We start from the raw sequence: 23,184 nt of genomic DNA, 5'->3' as shown, positions 1-23,184 counted from the left end.
CAGTACTGCACTGGGAGTGTCAGCGTGGCTCAGTTGTAAAGGTGCTGCCCGCTGAGGCACGGCCGACACCCTGCGGTCAGTCACTTCGGGACGTCCTGAGGGGGTGAAAGGCCATGTGGAAAATGTACGTTCTTTCTTCACTTACTTGTTCGAATAAATTTCATAAATGCCAACTTTGCCATCATCGGTGCCAAATGCCAACGAGCTCTCCTTGGTCGGATGCCAGCACAACTACAACAGAAAGAAACACAATGAACAAAAACTGCCAACTGACAGTCAACATTACTGGGACGGTACCGCGGACAAGGGGACTTCACTTCCGTGGAGAGACTGGAAAGAAGCCGGGATTGTTCTCCTTGGAGGAGAGACAGTTAAGCGGAGATTTGAAAATAATGAAGGATAGAGTAAATAAGGAGAAGGAGCAGTAACCAGAGAAAGACAGACTTGCATTTCTATAGCGCCTTTCACGACCACCGGACGTCCCAAAGCACTTTACAGCCAATGAAGTATTTTTTGAAGTGTAGTCACTGTTGTAATATAGGAAACACGGCAGCCAATTTGCGCACAGCAAGCTCCCACAAACGCAATGTGATAATAATCAGATAATCTGTTTTAGTGATGTTGATTGAGGGATAAATATTGGCCCCAGGACACCGGGGAGAACTCCGCCTGCTCTTCTTCAAAATAGTGGCCATGGGATCTTTTACGGCCACCTGAGAGAGCAGACGGAGCCTCGGTTTAACGTCTCATCTAAAAGACGGCACCTCCAACAGTGCGGCACTCCCTCAGTCACTGCACTGGGAGTGTCAGCCTAGCTTTATGTGCTCAAGTCCCTGGAGTGGGACTTGAACCCACAACCTTCTGACTCAAAGGCGAGAGAGAGAGAGTGCTACCGACTGAGCCACAGATAACTGGCAGAAGAAGCAGAGGGGAGAGATGAGGAGAATTTTTTTTAACGCAGCAAGGTGTTGTGATCTGGAACGCGCTGCCTGAAAGGGCAGTGGAAGCAGATTCAATAGTAACTTTCAAAAAGGGAATTGGAGAAATACTTGAAGGGAGGAAAAAAACCTGCAGGGCTGCAGGGATAGAGCAGGGGTTAGTGGGACTGATTGGAGAGCTCTTTCAAAGTACCGGCACAGGCACGATGGGCCGAATGGCCGCCTTCTGCGCTCCATGGATCTATCATGTGATAGAGAATGTATTATTCTGCTGCTAAGGTGGAGTGGTATCCATTCCAATTCACGAAATCTAACCGTTAATCAGAGAGCGCCACTCAGGTCAAGCTTAAGGTCCAATTGGTGTTTGGCGAGTCCAATTGGTGTTTGGTCAGCGATTGAAAAAAATGTTCACGTTTCAGGTTCCAGGTCAGAAGTACCCAGAATTAAGTGACTGGCTTTCTTTTCTCAGGGCAGGTGCTTTGCATCTGTGACAAAGTGCAGCATCTCACCCACTCAAGAGGCAACATTTACACTCGGAGAGCTCACGGGAAAGCAAGGGGACGATCGGACGGACAGGAGATAAAGGACTTCTTCTGTCGGAGGGTCGTTACCGAGCTGGCTCGGGGAAATAAAAATTAGGCGGCATCAGGCAAAGCTTCTCCGTAGTTTGGAGCACGGGCTGGTCAACACGGGAAGCGCTGGGCCTCACTGATGCCGACCGTAATGTGGCAACATCCCATGCAGTCACTGGGATGGGATGAATGCCGGGATTTTTTAAAAAAAAGGGAAACTCCAGCCTCCAACCTGCTCACTTCCCATCGCACTGAATCCATGGGTTTGCTCCCATCTCCCAACTCAATCGTTCTCAGAATCTCAAGCCTGTACACCTCCCTTAGTCTTGCCTTCCTCTTATACTCTACACGTGGTTGGAGGTCAACTAATTATTTTTTTTTGACTGATCCCATCTTCCGATCCTTCTCCTGTTGAACCTTTGCAGCGTTCTGTGCCAGAAGATCATAAATATTCGGAGCAGAAATAGGCTACTCAGCCCCTCGAGCCTGCTCCGCCATTCAATAAGATCATGGCTGATCATCGACCTCAACTCCACTGATCCCCATATCCCTCGATTCCCCCCGAGTCCAAAAATCTATCGATCTCTGTCTTGAATACACTCAACGACTGAGCCTCCACAGCCCTCTGGGGCAGGGAATTCCAAAGATTCACCACCCTCTGAGTGAAGAAATTCCTCCGCATCTCAGTCCTAAATGGCCGACCCCTTATCCTGAGACTGTGACCCCTGGTTCTGGACACTCCAGCCAGGGGAAACAACCTCTCAGCATCTACACTGTCAATCCCCCTCAGAATTTGGTTTGTTTCAATGAGATCACCTCTCATTCTTCTAACCTCCAGCGTATCGGCCCAATCTCTCCTCATAAGACAGCCCTCTCATCCCAGGGTTCAATCTAGTGAACCTTCGTTGCATGTCCATAGGCCTCAATCCTTCACCAGGCTTCTTCAAAAAGAGTAAAAGAGTTGATGGGATGGAGAGACACGTGCAGGAGGGACAGAGAGAGGAGGGAGACAGAGAGAGGAGGGAGACAAGAGAGAGAGAGAGAGAGAGAGAGAGAGAGAGAAGGGAGATAGAGAAGGTGAACTGCCAAACACTTACTGAAGTGACCTTGGATTTGATTCCTTGCCAGAGGGTCTTGATATCGTAGGCACTCTTGAGGGACAAGGTGTCCCACACCCTGATCATACCATCACCGACTCCTATAGCAAGCGAGCCGACATTCACAGGCGAGAACGCCAGGCTGTACACAAAGCCACCGAGTGTAGGCTGTGTCCAGATACAGTCCAGTGTGGTCAGATCCCAACACTTCACCTAGAACATCGAAAACCACATTACAACAGGACGCAGCAACAGAGAATCTAGGAAACCAGCAGACAATGGGGGTTTTAACTCAATGGAGCAGTGGTCAAATCTGGTATTGTGTATAAAATTATGAGGGGCCTTGATAGAGTAGATCGGAAGGACCTATTTCCCATAGCAGAGAGGTCAATAACCAGGGGGCATAGATTTAAAGTCATTGGGAGAAGGATTAGAGGGGAGTTGGGGAGAACTTTTTTCACCCAGAGGGTGGTGGGGGTCTGGAACTCACTGCCTGAAAGGGTGGTAGAGGCAGAAACCCTCATCACATTTAAAAAGTACTTGGATATGCACTTGAAGTGCCGTAACCTACAGGGCTACAGACCAAGAGCTGGAAAGTGGGATTAGGCTGGAGAGCTCTTTGTCGGCTGACGCGGACACGATGGGCCGAATGGCCTCCTTCATTGCTATAAATTTCTATGATTCTGTGACAAATGCCAATCCAGATCTGGCCGCAATGTTTCCCGACACTAAATGCTTGACCTTTTAAGTCACACACCATCCTGACTATTTTTATTCATTCTTGGGATGTGGGCGTCGCTGGAAATGCCGGCATTTATTGCTCATCCCCCAGATGCCCTGAGCGTTCATCCTGAGCCACCAGCGAACAGTGGAGATACAATGGAATAGCTTTCTAGACCACCTCAGAGGGCAGCAAAGAGTCAACCATGTTGGTGCGGGCCCAGAGAGAGCGCGGCGGGGGGCGAGCGCGAGAGAGCACCAGAGAGACAGGGAGGGCGCACCACGGGGAGAGCGCGCCACGGGGGGGGGGGGGGGGGGGGGGTGCGGGGAAGAGAGCCACGGGGTTTTGGGGGGGGGGGGGGGGGGGGGAAGAGAGAGAGCCACGGGGGGGGGGGGGGGGGGGCGGGGAAGAGAGCCACGGGGTGGGGGGGGGGGGGGGGGAGAGAGAAGCCACCCTTCCAATGAGGAGAACCGCTCGTGCACGGTAATTTGAACGGAACGCTCAGCCACAAACAAAATGAGAGGGACCACGGGTTGGTGCCATTTGCCCGATCCGGGTGGCTGGCAGTGATGAGGGGAAGGTGCGTGGGCTGCACAGCAAATTGAATACATTATCGACCAAACCGAGAGTTTATAGAAAGTGGCCTCGAACGCTTGTTCACAGGTGACAGTAAGAGACGCCGGGAAGTGACTGTGTTCTCAGGCAAGGCGGGCCAGGCTCAGACAGGGTTTGAAGCGCTCACGTCTCGGTCCATCGAGGTGGAGAGCAGCAGCTGGCGGTTGTCCTGGAGGCAGACCGAGCTCAAGTTGAAGACAATCCTGCTGTGGTTCTGTCCCTCCGACGACGGCCCCAGCAGTGTCCACTTCTGCTTCCCCGACTTGGTCAGGTCCCAGAGCAGCAGCTCCCCGCTGCGAACAAAGGCAATCGGCATCCGGTTACATTACCGCACAGAAACAGGCCATTCGGCCCAACACGCTCCGCACAAGCCTCCTCCCACCCCTCCTCGTCTCACCCCATCAGCATATCCCTCTAATATAAAAACAGAAAATGCTGGAGATACTCAGCAGGTCAGGCGGCATCTGTGAAGAGAGAAACAGAAAGGTCATCGACCTGAAACGTTAACTCTGTTTCTCTCTCCACAGATGCTGCCTGACCTGCTGAGTGTTTCCAGCATTTTCTGTTTTTATTTCAGGTTTCCAGCATCTGCAGTATTTTCTTTTTCTATCAGCATATCCTTCTGCAGGAAACTTTGCGATATCCGGTACCAACGGGACCGGCGTGTTGCCGATATATCAAAACTGCCGGACATACAAAGTTAATGTTGAAGCATACGGAGATTTTAATCTCCGTATCTGACATCAAACACTGTTGCTTAGCAACAGCTTCTAAAGAGTCGGTCTCTAGCTGAAGCTGTTGCTATAGCTATAGACCTTGCAGTGCTGTATTTGTTTCTCCCTCGTGTTTATCCAGCCTCCTCTTAAATGCATCCGTGCTATTTGCCTCAACCACTCCCTGTGGTAGCGAGTTCCACATTCACAGAAATCACAGAAACCCCACAGTGCAGATAGAGGCCATTTCGGCCCATCGAGCCTGCACCGACACATATCCCACCCGATCCCCGTAACCCCTACACCAACACATATCCCACCCTATCCCCGTAACCCCACGTATTTAATCCCCCTAACCCCACGTATTTAATCCCCCTAACACTAAGGGTCAATTTATCATAGCCAATCAACCTAACCCGCACATCTTTGGACTGTGGGAGGAAACCGGAGCACCCGGAGGAAACCCACGCAAACACGGGGAGAATGTGCAAACTCCACACAGACAGTCGCCTGAGGCCGGATTCGAACCCGGGTCCCTGGCGCTGTGAGGCAACAGTGCTAACCACTATGCCACCATGCTGCCCTTTTCTCACCACTCGCTGGGCAAGAGGTTTCTCCTGAATTCCTTACTATCTTATATTTCTGGACCCTAGTTTTGGTCTCTCCCCGCAGCCCCCCAATCACAAGTGGAAACCTCTTCTCTACGTATCAAACCCCCTTTCATAATTTTAATGACCTCTATCAGGTCACCCCACAGCCTTCTCTTCTCTAGCGATGAGGGAGCGAAGGGGATGGTTCGCAACCCAAAACCAAATTTTGGTTTGGCCATGGGTTTACACCCTCACTATCCTCAGAACTGCCCCCGATGTGTCCCCCTGCCAACTCCTTTATACATGGCTGCACTCCAAAGGATTCCTTGGGTGCTGCAATACTCCAAGCGCCAGTCACTGAGCAGACAGCAATGCAGAAATAAACAGGCAGCATGAAAGGTGGACACCAGATTGGGTTTCTAACTCCTGAGCGAGTTTCAACCTCAGGGAGCCAAACCGCCTCCAGCAGGTGAATTTTTTTCACCCATTCTCCTTGTGGGCAGGCAGCAGTATAACTCCCGCCTGCTCAAATTGGTTGGAAAGCAACACATTGAAATACAAGAATTAGGAGGAGTTGGCCATTCAGCCCCTCGAGCCTGCGCCACCATTCAATAAGGTCATGGCTGATCTTCGAACTCAACTACACTTTCCCGCCCAATCCCCATATCCCTTGATTCGCCTCGAGTTCAAAAATCTATCGATCTCGGTCTCGAATAACTCAACGACTGAGCCTCCACAGCCCTCTGGGGTAGAGAATTCCAAAGATTCACCACCCTCTGAGTGAAGAAATTCCTCCTCATCTCAGTCCTAAATGGCCGACCCCTTATCCTGAGACTGTGGCCCCTGGTTCTAGACTCTCCAGCCAGGGGGAAATAATCTCCCAACACCAGACTAAATATAGAAAGTTCAGAGAAGTGAAAAAGAAAATAAGAGGGGCAAAGAGAGGGTATGAGAATAGATTGGCAGCTAACATAAAAGATAATCCAAAAGTCTTCTGTAGGCATATAAATAGTAAACAGGTAGTAAGAGGAGGGGTGGGGCCGATTCGGGACCAAAAAGGAGACCTACGCGTGGAGGCAGAGGGCATGGCTGAGGTGCTAAATGTGTACTTTGCATCTGTCTTCACCAAGGAAGAAGATGCTGCCAAAGACAGAGTGAAGGAGGAGGTAGAGGAGATACTGGATGGGATAAAAATTGATAAAGAGGAGATACCAGAAAGGCTGGCTGTACTTAAAGTAGATAAGTCACCAGGATGCTGAGGCAGGTTAAGGAGGAAATCGCGGAGGTACTGGCCATAATATTCCAATCCTCCTTAGATACGGGGGTGGTGCCAGAGGACTGGAGAATTACAAATGTTACACCCTTGTTCAAAAGAGGGTGTAAAGATAAACCCAGCAACTACGGACCAGTCAGTTTAACCTCGGTAGTGAGGAAGCTTTTAGAAACAATAATCTGGGGCAAAATTTACAGTCGCTTGGACAAGTGTGGATTAATTAAAGAAAGCCAGCACGGGTTTGTTAATGGCAAAACGTGTTTAACCAACTTGATTGAATTTTTTGCTGAGGTAACAGAGAGGGTTGATGAGGGCAATGTGGTTGATGTGGTGTACATGGATTTCCAAAAGACGTTCGACAAAGTGCCACATAATAGGCTTGTCAGCAAAGTTGAAGCCCATAGAATAAAAGGGACAGTGGCAGCATGGATACAGAATTGGCTCAGTGACAGGAAACAGAGAGCAGTGGTGAACGGTTGTTTTTCGGACTGGAGGAAGGTATACAGTGGTGTTCCCCAGGGGTCGGTTCTAGGACCACTGCTTTTTCTTGATATATATTAATGACTTGGGCGTGGGTGTACAGGGCACAATTTCAAAATTTGCAGATGACACAAAACTTGGAAGTATAGTGAACAGTGAGGAGGATAGTGACAGACTTCAAGAGGACATAGACAGGCTGGTGAAATGGGCGGACACGTGGCAGATGAAATTTAACGCAGAAAAGTGCAAAGTGATACACTTTGGTAGAAAGAATGAGGAGAGGCAATATAAACTAAAGGGTACAATCCTAAAAGGGGTGCATGATCAAAGAGACCTGGGGGTATGTGTGCACAAATCATTGAAGGCGGCAGGGCAGGTTGAGAAAGCGGTTAAAAAAGATGGGATCCTGGGCTTCATAAATAAAGGTATAGAGTACAAAAGTGTGGAAATTATGAAGAACCTTTATAAAACACTGGTTCGGCCTCAACTGGAGTATTGTGTCCAATTCTGGGCATCGCACTTTAGGAAGGATGTGAAGGCCTTAGAGAGGGTGCAGAAGAGATTTATGAGAATGATTCCAGGGATGAGGGACTTCAGTTACATGGATAGACTGGAGAGGCTGGGGTTGTTCTCCTTAGAACAGAGAAGGTCGAGAGGAGATTTGATAGAGGTGTTCAAAATCATGAGGGGTCTAGGCAGAGTAGAGAGAAACTGTTCCCATTGGCGAAGGGGTCGAGAACCAGAGGGCACAGATTTAAGGTGATTGGCAGAAGAACCAAAGGCGACATGAGGTAAAACTGTTTTACGCAGCGAGTGGTTAGGATCTGGAATGCACTGCCTGAAAGGGCGGTGGAGGCAGATTCAATCACGGCTTTCAAAAGGGAGTTGGATAAGTACCTGAAGGAAAAGAATTTGCAGGGCTACGGGGAAAGGGCGGGGGAGTGGGACTGGCTGAAGTGCTCTTGTAGAGAGCCGGCACGGGCTCGACGGGCCGAATGGCCTCCGTCTGTGCTGTAACCATTCTGTGATTCTACCCGGTCAATCCCCCTCAGAATCTTGTATGTTTCAATGAGATCACCTCTCATTCTTCTAAACCCCAGAGAGTATCGGCCCATTCTACTCAATCTCTCCTCATAGGACAGCCCTCTCATCCCAGGAATCAATCTAGTGAGCGACTGCGTTGAGTCAGTAACATTGCTTTTTCTTTATACATAATTTAATGTTTGTAGATTTAAGGTTTTGCATAAACTATTGCTCCATGTTCGGTGCACACCACCGTTCACCCCCACGCCTGTATTATTAGTATCAATAGTCATCCACAGGTCCAGGAAAACAAGGGCTTGGGAATGCAACCATGCGACTAATTGGAGGGACTGTACAATCCATTAAACCCCTCCATAATTCCAGAACTGCATTACAACAATCCACAGCTTTGTTACCTCTGGACTCGACTGTTCCAACGTTCCCCAGGCCGGCCTCCCATCTTCCATCCTCCATAAACTCGAGCTCATCCCAAAGCTCCGCTGTCCCCTATCCTAACTCACACCAAGTCCCGTTCGCCCCCCCCCCCCCCCCCCCCGCCAAGCCCCGATTTTAAACATAGAAGATAGGAGCAGGAGTAGGCCATTCGGCCCCTCGAGCCTGCTCCGCCATTTAATGAGATCATGGCTGATCATCCAAACTCAGCACCCTGTCCCTGCTTTCTCCCCATATCCCTTGATCCCTTTAGCCTTAAGAAATATATCTAACTCCTTCTTGAATATATTTAATGAATTGGCCTCCACTGCATTCTGTGGTAGAGAATTCCACAGGTTCACCACTCTCTGGGTGAAGAAATTCCTCCTCATCTCAGTCCTAAATGGCTTATCCCTTATCCTTAGTGTGGAGATGTGGAGTTGGACTGGGGTGGACAAATGTAAGAAGTCACACAACACCAGGTTATAGTCCAACAGCTTTACTTGAAATCACAAGCTTTCGGAGCGCTGCTCCTTCGTCAGGTGAAGTGGAGAGATGCATATAGGCACAGCTTATATAGTCAGAGAATGCGGTCAGATGTTTACAGGTAATCTTTCTAACTGCCATTTATCACACCTCGGCAGAGAGATAATCACAGCAATCAAAGGTGTGAATGGTGTCCAAACAGGTCAGTCAGGAAAACATTACATCAAAGAACAATGAGGTGGGGTCACAAGGGGTCAAATATTGCAGATGCTGGGGTCTGTATGAAAAACAAAAAAAGACAAAAAACATTTTTTTTGCTGGAAATCACAGCAGGTCCGGCCGCATCTGTGTAGAGAGAACAAACAATGTCGACTCGAGTCTGGATGACCCTGCGTCAGGTGGGGTTACATGTAGCGTGACATGATTCTCTGACTATATAAGCTGTGTCTTTATGCATTTCTCCACTTCACCTGACGAAGGAGCAGCGCTCCGAAAGCTTGTGATTTCAAATAAAGCTGTTGGACTATAACCTGGTGTTGTGTGAGCCCTTATCCTTCGACTGTGACCCCTGGTTCTGGACTCCCCGACCATCGGGAACATCCTTCCTGCATCTAGTCTGTCCAGTCCTGTTAGAATTTTATAAGTTTCAATGAGATCCCCTCTCATTCTTCTAAACTCCAGCGAATACAAGCCCAATCGACCCAATCTCTCCTCATACGTCATTCCTGCCATCCCAGGTATCAGCCTGGTGAATCTTCGCTGCACTCCCTCCATGGCAAGAACATCCTTCCTCAGATAAGGTGACCAAAACTGCACACAATACTCAAGTTCTGGACTCCATCCACCACAGGAAATAGTTTCTCCCATCAACCCCTTGAAATCATTTCAAACACCTCGATTAGATCACCCCTCAATCTTATAAACTCATGAGGAACACAAGTCCAGTCCACGCGACCTGCCCTCATCATTGAAACCCCGGCAGCCCCGGTATCATGCCGGTCAATCCGCGCTGTGCCGAGGTCAACGCTGTTGCGCGCTTCCCGTGTTAAAATTCGGAAAATTCAAAACGCAGTATCAGCAGCTTGCGTCAACAGGCGTGGAAACCCCGGCGAGCTCCTTACCCGAAGCTGCTGGAGACCAGCTGGGTGGGACGGCCTCGAGGCCAGTGCACCGTCAGCCAAATCCGCTCCTTCATTCCCACGTCCGACCCTCCCCTTCGCTTCAGCGACGGCAACTTCAGAGTCATCACACCTAGAGGGAAAGGCATTCAAGATCCCAATTAGCCATCCGCTCTGCACGAGGAAAAAGATGCGATCGCACTCGAGAGGGTGCAGAGGAGATTTACGAGGACGTTGCCAGGACTGGAGAATTTTAGCGATGAGGAAAGATTGGAGAGGCTGGGGTTGTTTTCTCTGGAACAGAGGAGGCTGAGGGGAGATTTAATTGAGGTGTATAAAATTATGAGGGGCCTCAATAAGAGTGGATAGGAAGGACCTATTTCCCTTAGCAGAGAGGTTAATAACCAGGGGGCATAGATTGAAAGTAATTGGTTGGAGGTTTAGAGGGGAGTTGAGGAGGACTTTTTCCCCCCCCAGAGGGTGGTGGGGGTCTGGAACTCACTGCCTGAAAGGGTGGGAGAGGCAGAAACCCTCATCACATTTGGATATGCACCTGAAGTGCCGTAACCTCCAGGGCTACAGACCAAGAGCTGGAAAGTGGGATTAGGCTGGACGGCTCTTTGTCAGCCAGCGCTGACACGATGGGCCGAATGGCCTCCTTCTGTGCCGTAAACTTCTCCGATTCTATGATTCTAAGGCTCAAGTGCATTGGACCAAGTGTGAGATTTACTGTGACACACCGTTACCAAAAGACTAAACTCTTCCAGTGATCATACTGCAGTATTTAATTTGGGGGAATCCTACATTCGAACCACATGCAATTTAACTCTCCTTTAAGTAAAGACTTGCATTTCTATAGCGCCTTTCACGAACTCGGGACACCCCAAAGCGCCTTACAGCCAATGAAGTGCTTTTTGAAGTGCAGTCACTGTTGTAATCTAGGAAACGCAGCAGCCAATTTGCGCACAGCAAGATCCCACAAATAGCAATGTGATAATGACCAGATCATCTATTTTTAGTGATGTTGGTTGAGGGATAAAGATTGGCCCCCAGGACACCGGGGAGAACTCCTCCCCTGCTCTTCTTCGAAATAGTGGCCGCGGGATAGTTAACGGCCACCTGAGAGAGCAGACGGGGCCTCTGTTCAAGCTCTCACCCAAAAGATGGCACCTCAGACAGTGCAGCGCTCCCTCAGCACTGCACTGGGAGTGCCAGCCTAGATTATGTGCTCAAGTCTCTGGAGTGGGACTTGAACCCACAACCTTCTGAGCCATGAGCCATAGCTAACACCTATTACATTAGAGTAACTACTTATTCTGAAGATAGTTATAGCTAAGGAAGGCCATTCGGCCCATCAAAATTCAAGCATTGAGCAGCATCCTAAAGTTCCTCTGTTTCCTCATCCAATTTTTCCTGAAGAAATCCCAGGGTTTTCACCCCCAATGGTCTTCCAGGGAATCTATTGATCCCTCTACATGTAAAAAAGAATTTCCTGACATCAGTCTTAAACTTCCCCTTCATTGTTGGAATCATGTCCAATGTTCCATAGGATTACATATGATACACGGCACAGAAACAGGCCATTCGTCCCAACCAGTCCACGCCAGCGTTTATGCTCCACTCGAGCCTCTTCCCGTCTTTCCTCATCTAACTATCAGCGTAACCCTCTATTCCCTTCTCCCTCATGCGTTTGTCTAGCCTCCCCTTAAATGCATCGATACTATTCGCCTCGACCACTCCCTGTGGTAGCGAGTTCCACATTCTCACCACTCTCTGGGTAAAGAAGTTTCTCCTGAATTCCCTATTGGATTTCTTGGTGACTATCTTATATTGATGGCCTCTAGTTATGCTCCTCCCCACAAGTGGAAACATTCTCTCTGTGTCTACTCTATCAAAACCTTTCATAATTTTAAAGACCTCAGCCTTCTTTCCACCACCGCCCCCCCCCCCCCCCACCAGAAAAGAGACCCAGCCTGTTCATCCTTTCCTGACAGGTATAACCTCGCATTTCTGGTACCATCCTTGTAAATCTTCTCTGCACCCTCTCCAGTGCCTCTATATCCTTTTTATAATATGGCGACCAGAACTGTAGTTCTGTAGTCCAAGTGTGGTCTAACCAAGGTTCGATACAGCTTTGGCATAACTTCCCTACTTTTCAATTCTATCCCGCTAGAAATAAACGCTTGAATTTTTTTTGGGTACACGGCCCCTTTAACAGCCTGCGCGGTTGTTCCATTTAAAAGCCGGTGCCCGGCTGCGAGGGACGTCCAGATCGCAGCGCGGCCGTGCAGCTCAATGGGAACATTGATCGCGTCACTTCACTGAAGTCCCACTCGGCCTTTAAGCAGTCTTTATCTTTCCCGCGATTGGGTCATCGCCCTGAAACGTTCACTCTTGTTTCTCTCCCCACAGATGCTGCCTGACCTGTCCAGCATTTCCTGTTTTTATTTCAGGTCTCCAGCATCCGCGGTATTTTGCTTTTGTTAAATTTTTCAGCTGTGCAGCATTTGTGGGTTTGTTTGGAAGAGCTGAAGGGAGCTATCGCGTTTCAAATCGTAAGTCTTCATATTTTTTATATCTGTTTATCTCCGAGATGTGGCTCGTCGCTTTAACTTGTTTAATGCAACAGGTTGTTAAAGTAACACTTACATGTAATCACCAGGCACTATATGCATGATCTTCCATGAAGAACAACTTGCATTTATATAGCTCCTTTAATGCAGAAAAGCATCCCAAGCTATCTCGCGGAGGGTGGACAGGGCCTTCGTTTAACGTCTCATCCGAAAGACGGCCCCTCCGACAGTGCGGCGCTCCCTCAGTACTGCCCCTCCGACAGTGCGGCGCTCCCTCAGTACTGCCCCGCCGACAGTGCAGCACTCCCTCAGTACGGCGCTCCCTCAGTACTGCCCCTCCGACAGTGCAGCGCTCCCTCAGTACTGCCCCTCCGACAGTGCAGCGCTCCCTCAGTACTGCCCCTCCGACAGTGCAGCACTCCCTCAGTACTGCCCCTCCGACAGTGCGGCGCTCCCTCAGTACTGCCCCTCCGACAGTGCGGCGCTCCCTCAGTACTGCCCCTCCGACAGTGCGGCGCTCCCTCAGTACTGCCCCTCCGACAGTGCGGCGCTCCCTCAGTACTGCCCCTCCGACAGTGCGGCGTTCCCTCAGTACTGCCCCTCCGACAGTGCAGCGCTCCCTCAGAGGAGTTGTAGTCAAATGAAACCTAACATATTGTCCCACGGCCACTATTTCGAAGAAGAGCAGGGGGAGTTCTCCCCGGTGTCCTGGGGCCAATATTTATCCCTCAACCAACATCACTAAAAAAATCATCTGGTCATTATCACACTGCTGTTTTAGGGATCTTGCTGTGAAAAAAATGGAAGCCATGTTCCCTGCATTACAATAGCAATTACACTTCAAAAAACTTGATTAGCTTTAAACGCTTTGGGGATGGTGTGAGGTCGTGAAAGGCGCTATTAAAATGCAAGACAGAGCAAAGGGGACAGCAGCAGGAAATCAATTTAACAGAAAGGCTTGCATCTCTATAGCGCCTTTCAGCACCTCAGGACATCCCAAAGCACTTTACAGCCAATGAAGTACTTTTTGAAGTGAGGTCAGTGTTGTAATGTAGGAAACGCACAGCAAGCTCCCACAAACAGCAATGTGATAATGACCGGATCATCTGTTTTTAGTGATGTTGGTTGGGGGATGAATATTGGCCCCGGGACACCGGGGAGAACAGTAACAATCGCCCTCCTGCTCGTAGGGAACGAAGACGCGCTTTGAAGAGAGGTCTTCAGCGCTGGACACGAGCAAAGACATCTGCCGACCCCACCCGCCACTAGAAAGGCCAAACTCCTTCCAGGCGTAGGGCAAGCTGAAACATTTGCTCAGGGCCATACTTTTGGGGGGAAAAAAAGTACTTTTAAAAACGACAGGGAAGCGAGACTTACCTTTGCCTTTTGAGGCGTTCCAGATGCGGACAGTCTGGTCCTTGCTCCCAGATGCCAGGAAGCAGCTGCGCACAGCGCCCTCTTTCACCAGCTCGCCATTCAGCCCATCTGTTACTAAGAGACAAAATTAAAATATTACCGATTTCAATTACATACGGTGTGTCAAGGTGAGGTGCGTCGGTGGTGGCAAAGGAAATCGATTCCATTTCAGGCATAAAAAGCCATCAAACACTCCCAGGGCAGGTACAGCACGGGTTAGATACAGAGTAAAGCTCCCTCTACACTGTCCCATCAAACACTCCCAGGGCAGGTACAGCACGGGTTAGATACAGAGTAAAGCTCCCTCTACACTGTCCCTTCAAACACTCCCAGGGCAGGTACAGCACGGGTTAGATACAGAGTAAAGCTCCCTCTACACTGTCCCATCAAACACTCCCAGGGCGGGTACAGCACGGGTTAGATACAGAGTAAATCTACCTCTACACTGTCCCATCAAACACTCCCAGGGCAGGTACAGCACGGGTTAGATACAGAGTAACGCTCCCTCTACACTGTCTCATCAAACACTCCCAGGGCAGGTACAGCACGGGTTAGATACAGAGTAAATCTACCTCTACACTGTCCCATCAAACACTCCCAGGGCAGGTACAGCATGGGTTAGATACAGAGTAAAGCTCCCTCTACACTGTCCCATCAAACACTCCCAGGGCAGGTACAGCACGGGTTAGATACAGAGTAAAGCTCCCTCTACGCTGTCCCATCAAACACTCCCAGGGCAGGTACAGCACGGGTTAGATACAGAGTAAAGCTCCCTCTACACTGTCCCATCAAACACTCCCAGGGCAGGTACAGCATGGGTTAGATACAGAGTAAAGCTCCCTCTACACTGTCCCATCAAACACTCCCAGGGCAGGTACAGCACGGGTTAGATACAGAGTAAAGCTCCCTCTACACTGTCCCATCAAACACTCCCAGGGCAGGTACAGCACGGGTTAGATACAGAGTAAAGCTCCCTCTACACTGTCCCATCAAACACTCCCAGGGCAGGTACAGCACGGGTTAGATACAGAGTAAAGCTCCCTCTACACTGTCCCATCAAACACTCCCAGGGCAGGTACAGCACGGGTTAGAGACAGAATAAAGCTCCCTCTACACTGTCCCATCAAACACTCCCAGGGCAGGTACAGCACGGGTTAGATACAGAGTAAAGCTCCCTCTACACTGTCCCTTCAAACACTCCCAAGGCAGGTACAGCACGGGTTAGATACAGAGTAAAGCTCCCTCTACACTGTCCCAACAACAGGCTTTGACCCCAATCTCAGCAGAGCGCCCCCTACAGGGAAAAAAAAGTGCCATAAAAATTGCAAATTACTGAGGTTAATTTCTAGATGAAAAAAATTGAAAAGCAGACAATTTATCTACACTTGCATTGAAGACCACACTTGTTCGACCACTCTTGGAGTTACTGTGTACAGTTCTGGTCTCCATATTACAAAAATGATAGAGGCACTGGAGGAGGTGCAAAAACAGATTTACATGGATAGTGCCAGAACTGAGGTGATACCCATCAGTAAAGACTGAACAGGCTGGGGCTCTTTTCTCCAGAAAAAAGACTAATGGTTGACCTGATAGAGGTCATTAAGATTATGAAGGGGCTCGATAGGGTAGACGTAGAGAAGATGTTTTCACTTCCACAGGCACCTCAAAGCACTGGAGAGGTACCACCAATGCTGCCGCCGCAAGATCCTGCAAATCCATTGGCAGGATAGGCGCACCAATGTCAGTGTTCTCGCTCAGGCTAACATCCCCAGCATCGAAGCTTTGACCATGCTCGATCAGCTCCGATGGACGGGTCACATCGTCCGCATGCCTGATACGAGACTCCCAAAACAAGCGCTCTACTCGGAGCTCCGACACGGCAAGCTAGCCCCAGGTGGGCAGAGGAAACGCTTCGAGGACACCCTCAAAGCCTCCTTGAAAAAGTGCGACATCCCCACCGACACCTGGGAATCCCTGGCCCAAGACCGCACAAAGTGGAGGAGAAGCATCCGGGAAGGCGCCGAACACCTCGAGTCTCTTCGCCGGGAGCAAGCGGAAACCAAGCGCAAACAGTGGAAGGAGCGCACGTCAACCCAAGCACCCCACCCACCCGCCCCTTCAACCACCGTCTGCCCCACCTGTGACAGAGACTGTAGGTCCCGCATTGGACTCATCAGTCACCTGAGAACTCATTTTTAATGTGGAAGCAAGTCATCCTCGGTTCCGAGGGACTGTCTGAGAAGATGATGATGTTTCCACTTGTGGGTGAGTCCAAAACTAGGGGCCATAAATATAAGATAGTCATTAATAAATCCAATAGGGAATTCAGGAGAAACTTCTTTACCCAGAGAGTGGTGAGAATGTGGAACTCGCTACCACAGGGAGTGGTTGAGGTGAATAGTATCGATGCATTTAAGGGGAAGCTGAATAAACACATGAGGGAGAAAAGAATAGAGGGATCTGCTGACAGGGTGGGTGGGAGGAGGTTTGTGTGGAGCTCCAAAGCCAGCATAGACCAGTTGGGCCGACTGGCCTGTTTCTGTGCTGTAAATACGATGCAATTCTACATTACTGTGCCCTGTGGCAGTGGAATACTGAGTAAAGCTGTTCGTTTGATTTAATGAAGGCAGGGACCGGGCCACGTGCCCGTTTAATGCAGCGACTGTAGTCATCAGAAACAACGGGACGCGGTGTCCTACCCGAAGTGTTGTCGTGGCGACCCAGGAGCCCCTCCGCAGAGAGCTGCGGGCACCAGGAGAGGGAGTGGATCTCCCCATCGTGACCTCGCAACCGATGAATGACTACCCCCTTCCGGTTTATGTCGATGATGACAATCATCCCGTCTTTATACCTGGAGGCAAGGAGGAGGAGAGAAAGTTAAACCACTGCAAGAAAATCCTCTCGTAAGACAAGCTCATTTTTTTTTTCTGCTCGTTCCTGGGTTGCAGGCGTCGCTGGCAAGGCCGGCATTTATTGCCCATCCCTAGTCACCCTTGAGAAGGTGGTGGTGCTGTTAGGGAGCGAGCTCCAGGATTATTAACCCAGCAACAATGAAGGAACATGCTCTCAGTCAGACCCCACTCTAATATCACCTTGTTCGATTGCAGCATATACTCAGTCCATTTTTAGCTCGTGTACTATAATGTCATCCTCATCTTTAATAATATTTATAATCAATAACGTGGTCATTTCTCAATCACTGCATGACACTGCTCCCAACTGTGCTCTACGCACAATAGTTTTTAAACAAATTGGCAAGTTGGCCTCACTGGCAAGACTGACATTTATTGCCCATCCCTAGTTGCCCTTGAGAAGGTGGTGGTGAGCCGCCTTCTTGAACCGCTGCAGTCCGTGTGGTGAAGGTGCTCCCACAGTGCCGTTAGGGAGGGAGTTCCAGGATTTTGACCCAGCGACGATGAAGGAACGGCCGATATATTTCCAAGTCAGGATGGTGTGTGACTTGGAGGGGAACTTGGAGGTGGTGGTGTTCCCATGCGCCTGCTGTCCTTGACCTTCTAGGTGGAAGAGGTCGCGGGTTTAGGAGGTGCTGCTGAAGCCTTGGCGAGTTGCTGCAGTGCATCTTGTAGATGGTCCACACTGCAGCCACGGTGCGCCGGTGGTGGAGGGAGTGAATGTTTAAGGTGGCCGACGTGGTGCCAATCAAGCGGGCTGCTTTGTCTTAAATAACAGAAAATGCTGGAAAAACTCAGCAGGCTAGCAAAATACTGCAGATGCTGGAAATCCGAAATTTGTCTTGGATGGTGTCGAGCTTCTTGAGTGTTGTTGGAGCTGCACTCATCCAGGCAAGTGGAGAGTATTCCATCACACTCCTGACTTGTGCCTTGTAGATGGTGGAAAGTCTTTGGGGAGTCAGGAGGTGAGACACTCGCCGCAGAATTCCCAGCCTCTGGCCTGCTCTTGTAGCCACAGTATTTATGTGGCTGGTCCAGTTAAGTTTCTAGTCAATGGTGACCCCCCCAGGATGTTTGCACTTTTGTATTTTTACCACACTGTGGATAGGATCGCAGAACTTGATCTACAAAACCAGCAAAACTCCGATAATAGAAGTAGAATTTCACTTATTCAATCACTGTTAACTAGCTGCCCTGCTTATGAGCAAATAGAGGCTGCACAGACCATGATACAGCACAGAAGGAGGCCATTCGGCCCATTGTGCCTGTGCCGGCTCTTTGAAAGAGCTCTCCAATTAGTCCCACATCCCCCTGCTCTTTCCCCAGAGCCCTGTGAATTTTTCCCGTTCCAATATTTATCCAATTCCCTTTTGAAAGTTACTATTGAATCTGCTTCCACCGCCCTTTCAGGCAGCGCGTTCCAGGTCACAACAACTCGCTGCATAAATTTTTCTTTCCTCGCGTCACCTCTGGTTGTTTTGCCCATTACATTAAATCTTTACACAATTTAAAGAATTGCCCAGGGATATCGATAGATTAAGTGAACGGGCAAAACTGTGGCAGATGGATTTCAATGTAGGCAAATGTGAAGTCATCCACTTTGGACGAACTTCAGGTCTCCACGGGTGAGTCCGCACGGGGTACTCACCTGTAGGCCCAATGGAAGTGCCGGTTTCCTGCATCCACTGCGCATGCGCGGGAAACCGGAACTTCCGTTCCCCTGAACGAAGGGGTTCAGAGGTTGAACGCGTGGGCCGGAGAGGCAGCGCGTGCACATCGAACTTATGTTTTTTTTTGCAGGTTTTCCCGGGAAGGTAAGTCTCCAGAAGTTAGACATGTAAAAAGCAGGCGTAAGGCCTACTTTTTACAAGGTAAGTGGTGAATTAATTAAAATTAAAACATTTTTTCCACAGGTTTATTATTTTTAAATACTTTAAAGCAAGGTAAGTTTATTTTTAGCCCCGTTAGAAAATAAATTATTTTTTCAAAAATTTAAATTATTGTTTATAGTTATTTCATGTAATTTATAGTTTATTTAAAAAGTGATTTAAAAAAAAAAATTATTTGAAGATTTAGTGATGTTTTGGGGCCCGTATGTCTAAGTTTTGACTTATGAATGGGCATTCTCTGCTCCGATTGGCTCTCCATGGCCCACGTGATCCCAGGGGGCGCATCGAACTAACTGCGTCCCTGGGATATGCAAGCACTGCGCGCCGGCAGTCGGAGCAGGCCCAGGATCGGAATCCCACGCGGGCCCACGGCTCAACGGCCGGCGCGCTAGGTAAGTGCAGGTCGGGGGCTTCCACCCGCGGGAAGCCCCCGACCCGAATTTCTGGGCCAATAGAACAGGAGACTTTCAAAATGGTGAAAGGCTAAAAACAGTGGAGGTCCAAAGAGACTTGCGGGGTCCAGGTACATAGATCATTAAAATGTCATGAACAGGTACAGAAAATAATCAAAAAGGCTAATGTGATGCTGGCTATACACAGCCCTGGTTAGACCACACCTGGAGCACTGCGAGCAGTTCTGGGCACCACACCTTAGGAAGGATATATTGGCCTTGGAGGGAGTGCAGCGTAGGTTTACCAGAATGATACCCGGACTTCAAGGGTTAAATTACGAGGAGAGATTACACAAACTAGGGCTTGTAGTCCCTGGAATTTAAAAGGTTAAGGGGTGATCTGAGCGAAGTATTCAAGATATTAAGGGGAACAGATAGGGTAGGGAGAGAGAAACTATTTCCGCTGGTTGGGGAGTCTAGGACTAGGGGGGCAGAGTCTAAATATTAGAGCCAGTCCTTTCAGGAGTGAAATTAGGAAACACTTCTACACACAAAGGGTGGTAGAAGTTTGGAACTCTCTTCCACAAACAGCAATTGGTGCTGGATCAATTGTTAATTTTAAATTGGAGATAGATAGATTTTTGTTAACTAAAGGTACTGTATTAAGCGATATGGGCCAAAGGCGGGTATATGGAGTTAGGTCACAGATCAGCCCTGATCTCATTGAATAACAGAACAGGCTCGAGGGGCTGAATGGCCTCCTCCTGTTCCTATGTTCCAATCTGTGTCCTCTGGTCACCGACCCTTCTGCCACTGGAAACCATTTCTCCTTACTCACTCGATCAAAATCCTTCATGATTTTGAACACTTGTATTAAGTATCCCCTTAACCTTCTCTGCTCTAAAGCAAAGAACAACCCCAGCTTCTCCAGTCTCTCCGCATAACTGAAGTCCCTCTTCCCTGGTACCATTCTGGTCAATCTCCTCCGCACCCTCTCCAAGGCCTTGACATCCTTCCTAAAGTGTGGAGCCCAGAACTGAACACAATACTCCAGCTAGAGCCTTATAAATGTTTTATAAAGGTTTAGCATCACTTCTTTGCTTTTGTACTCTATGCCTCTACTTAGAAAGCCAAGGATCCCGCGTGTCTTTTTAGCAGCTTCCTGAATTTGCCCTGCCACCTTCAAAGATGTGTGTACGTCCACCCCCAGGTCGCTCTATTCCTGCACCCCCTTTAAAATTGTATCATTGCCTCTCATGGTTTTGTGAAAGCGAAATTGTGTTTGATAAATTTATTAGAGTTTTCTGAAGATGTAACTAGCAGGGTAGATAAAGGGGAACCAGTGGAGGTAGTATATTTGGATTTCCAAAAGGCATTCGATAAGATGCCACATAAAAGATAAGGGCTCCTGGGGTTGGGGGTAATATAGTAGCATGACTAGAGGATTGGTTAACGGAAAGAAAACAGAGAGTAGGGATAAACGGGTCTTTTTCAGGTTGGCAGGCTGTAACTGTGGGGTGCTGCAAGGATCAGTGTTGGGGCCTCAGCTATTTACAATCTATATTAAATGACCAAGACTGGACAGACTAGATGCAGGAAGGATGTTCCCGATGGTCGGGGAGTCCAGAACCAGGGGTCACAGTCTAAGGATAAGGGATAAGCCATTTAGGACAGAAATGAGGAGGAATTTCTTCACCCAGAGAGTGGTGAACCTGTGGAATTCTCTACCACACAAGGCAGTAGAGGCCAATTCATTAAATATATTCAAGAAGGAGTTGGATATATTTCTTAAGACTAAAGGGATCAAGGGATATGGGGAGAAAGCAGGGACAGGGTACTGAATTTGGATGATCAGCCATGATCGCATTGAATGGTGGAGCAGGCTCGAGGGGCCGAATGGCCTACTCCTGCTCCTATCTTCTATGTTTCCTCATTCTTCCGACCAAACTGTATCACTTCACACTTCTCTGCGTTAAATTTCATCTGCCACGTGTCTGCCCATTTCATTAGTCTGTATATGTCCGCCTGAAGCCTGTTACTATCCCCAACGGATCATTCATCTCACAGCTGTTTATGGGATCTTGCTGTGTGCAAACTGGCCAAAGCTTTTGCCTACAAAACAACTGTAACTGCACTTCAAAAGATAATCTGTTGGCTGTAAAGTGCTTTCAGAAGTGCTGAGGCAGTGATAAGGCGCCGTCAGCCAAATAACGGCACCTCCGACATTGCAACACTGGGAGTGTCCGCCTAGATTTTCTGCTGAGGTCTCTGGAGCGGGACTTGAACCCAGACCATGCGAGCCGTGGCTCAGTGGGTAGCACACTCTCTCTTTCGCCTCGGAGTCAGCAGGTTTTGGGTGCAAGTCCCACCCCAGAGACTTGAGCACAAAAAGCTAGGCGGACTCTCCCAGTGCAGTGCTGAGGGAGTGCCGCACTGTCGGAGGTGCCGTCTTTCGGATGAGACGTTAAACCAAGGCCCCGTCTGCTCTTTCAGATAGAAGCATAGAAGATAGGAGCAGTAGGCCATTCGGCCCCTCGAGCCTGCTCCGCCATTCAATGCGATCATGGCTGATCATCCAAACTCAGTACCCTGTCCCTGCTTTCTCCCCACATCCCTTGATCCCTTTAGCCTTAAGAAATATATCTAACTCCTTCTTGAATATATTTAACGAATTGGCCTCAACGGCCTTCTGTGGTAGAGAATTCCACAGGTTCACCACTCTCTGGGTGAAGAAATTCCTCCTCATCTCTGTCCTAAATGGCTTACCCCTTATAGATGGAGGTAAAAGATCCCGCAGGCACCATTTTGAAGAGCAGGGGGGAGTTCTCCCCGGTGTCCTGGGGCCAATATTTATCCCTCAACCAACATCACTAAAACAGATTATCTGGTCATTATCACATTGCTGTTTGTGGGAGCTTGCTGTGCGCAAATGGACTGCCGCGTTTCCCACATTACAGCAGAGACTACACTCCAAAAAGTACTTCATTGGCTGTAAAGCGTTTTGGGGCGTCCTGAAGCGGTGAAAGACGCTGCAGCAATCCAAGTCTTTCTTTTTCGAAGAGCTCCATAAAGATTGACCACAGTCGAGGCCGATGGATCCCACAGGCAACGCTGGGTCCAAATAAAAGCGCGGGTCGTGCGTGCAGCTCCCCCACTTACCCCACCGCCACGTGCTCTTCATTGTGGGGCGAGCAGGACAGGCAGAAAATGGTTCTGGGTTCCGGGAAAAAGCTGTGGGTGTCGTTTCTGCTGTACCACCAACAGATCACAATCCCCTTCTCATCCCCCGACACCACCAGCTCCTTCTTCAGGGGTGACCAATGGAGGGTGGTGATGGTACTCTGCAACAAATAAAACGTCAGCGTTAACTGTACACAGGAACATCAGAATTAGGAGCAGGAGTCGGCCATTCGGCCCCTCGAGCCTGCTCCGCCATTCAATGAGATCATGGTTGATCTTCGACCTCAACTCCACTTTCCCGCCCGATCGCCATATCCATTGATTCCCCTCGAGTCCAAAAATCTATCGATCTCTGTCTTGAATATACTCAACGACTGAGCCCCCATAGCCCTCTGGGGCAGAGAATTCCAAAGATTCACCACCCTCTGAGTGAAGAAATTTCTCCTCATCTCAGTCCTAAATGGCCGACCCCTTATCCTGAGACTACGACCCCCGGTTTTGACTTTTGGGCGACAGTACAAAACACGCAATATCGATTCAGCCGTCCATTTTACATCTCTCCAGAGTTTCATGTCCATCGACTACAACTGATATGAAAATCGGGGGAGATTTATAACGGGTGCTGAATTGATATCGTCTGTTTTACAATATCGCCCAAAGTCAAAATTCCCCCCCCATTCCCTCCACCCATTCAATCTAGAGTACAAAGTCAATAATCTAACAGTGTGGTTGCCAAATCTGTACGGCGAGGGTGTTGGGGGGGG

At 49.1% G+C, this 23,184-nt stretch overlaps 1 protein-coding gene across 1 annotated transcript in view; it reads right to left on the bottom strand.

The window, feature by feature from the left end:
* The window catches only part of gemin5 (gem (nuclear organelle) associated protein 5), a gene marked incomplete at its 5' end in the record, with an annotated part of 81,300 nt that extends 58,677 nt beyond the window's left edge, over positions 1 to 22,623 (bottom strand). Inside the window, 7 exons of the mRNA XM_085996200.1 lie at positions 146 to 231; positions 2,608 to 2,820; positions 4,071 to 4,236; positions 10,062 to 10,191; positions 14,009 to 14,122; positions 16,747 to 16,898; positions 22,400 to 22,623. Coding sequence (XP_085852326.1) covers positions 146 to 231; positions 2,608 to 2,820; positions 4,071 to 4,236; positions 10,062 to 10,191; positions 14,009 to 14,122; positions 16,747 to 16,898; positions 22,400 to 22,623 — 1,085 coding nt within the window. The remainder of the gene's footprint in view (positions 1 to 145; positions 232 to 2,607; positions 2,821 to 4,070; positions 4,237 to 10,061; positions 10,192 to 14,008; positions 14,123 to 16,746; positions 16,899 to 22,399) is intronic.
* Between the last annotated feature and the right edge of the window lie 561 nt (positions 22,624 to 23,184).

The sequence above is a fragment of the Somniosus microcephalus genome, chromosome 8 (genome assembly GCF_052327205.1).
Source record: "Somniosus microcephalus isolate GS21.2 chromosome 8, FLI_Smic_1.0, whole genome shotgun sequence".
NCBI lineage: Eukaryota > Metazoa > Chordata > Chondrichthyes > Squaliformes > Somniosidae > Somniosus > Somniosus microcephalus.
This window is presented reverse-complemented; position numbering and strand designations above follow the sequence as displayed.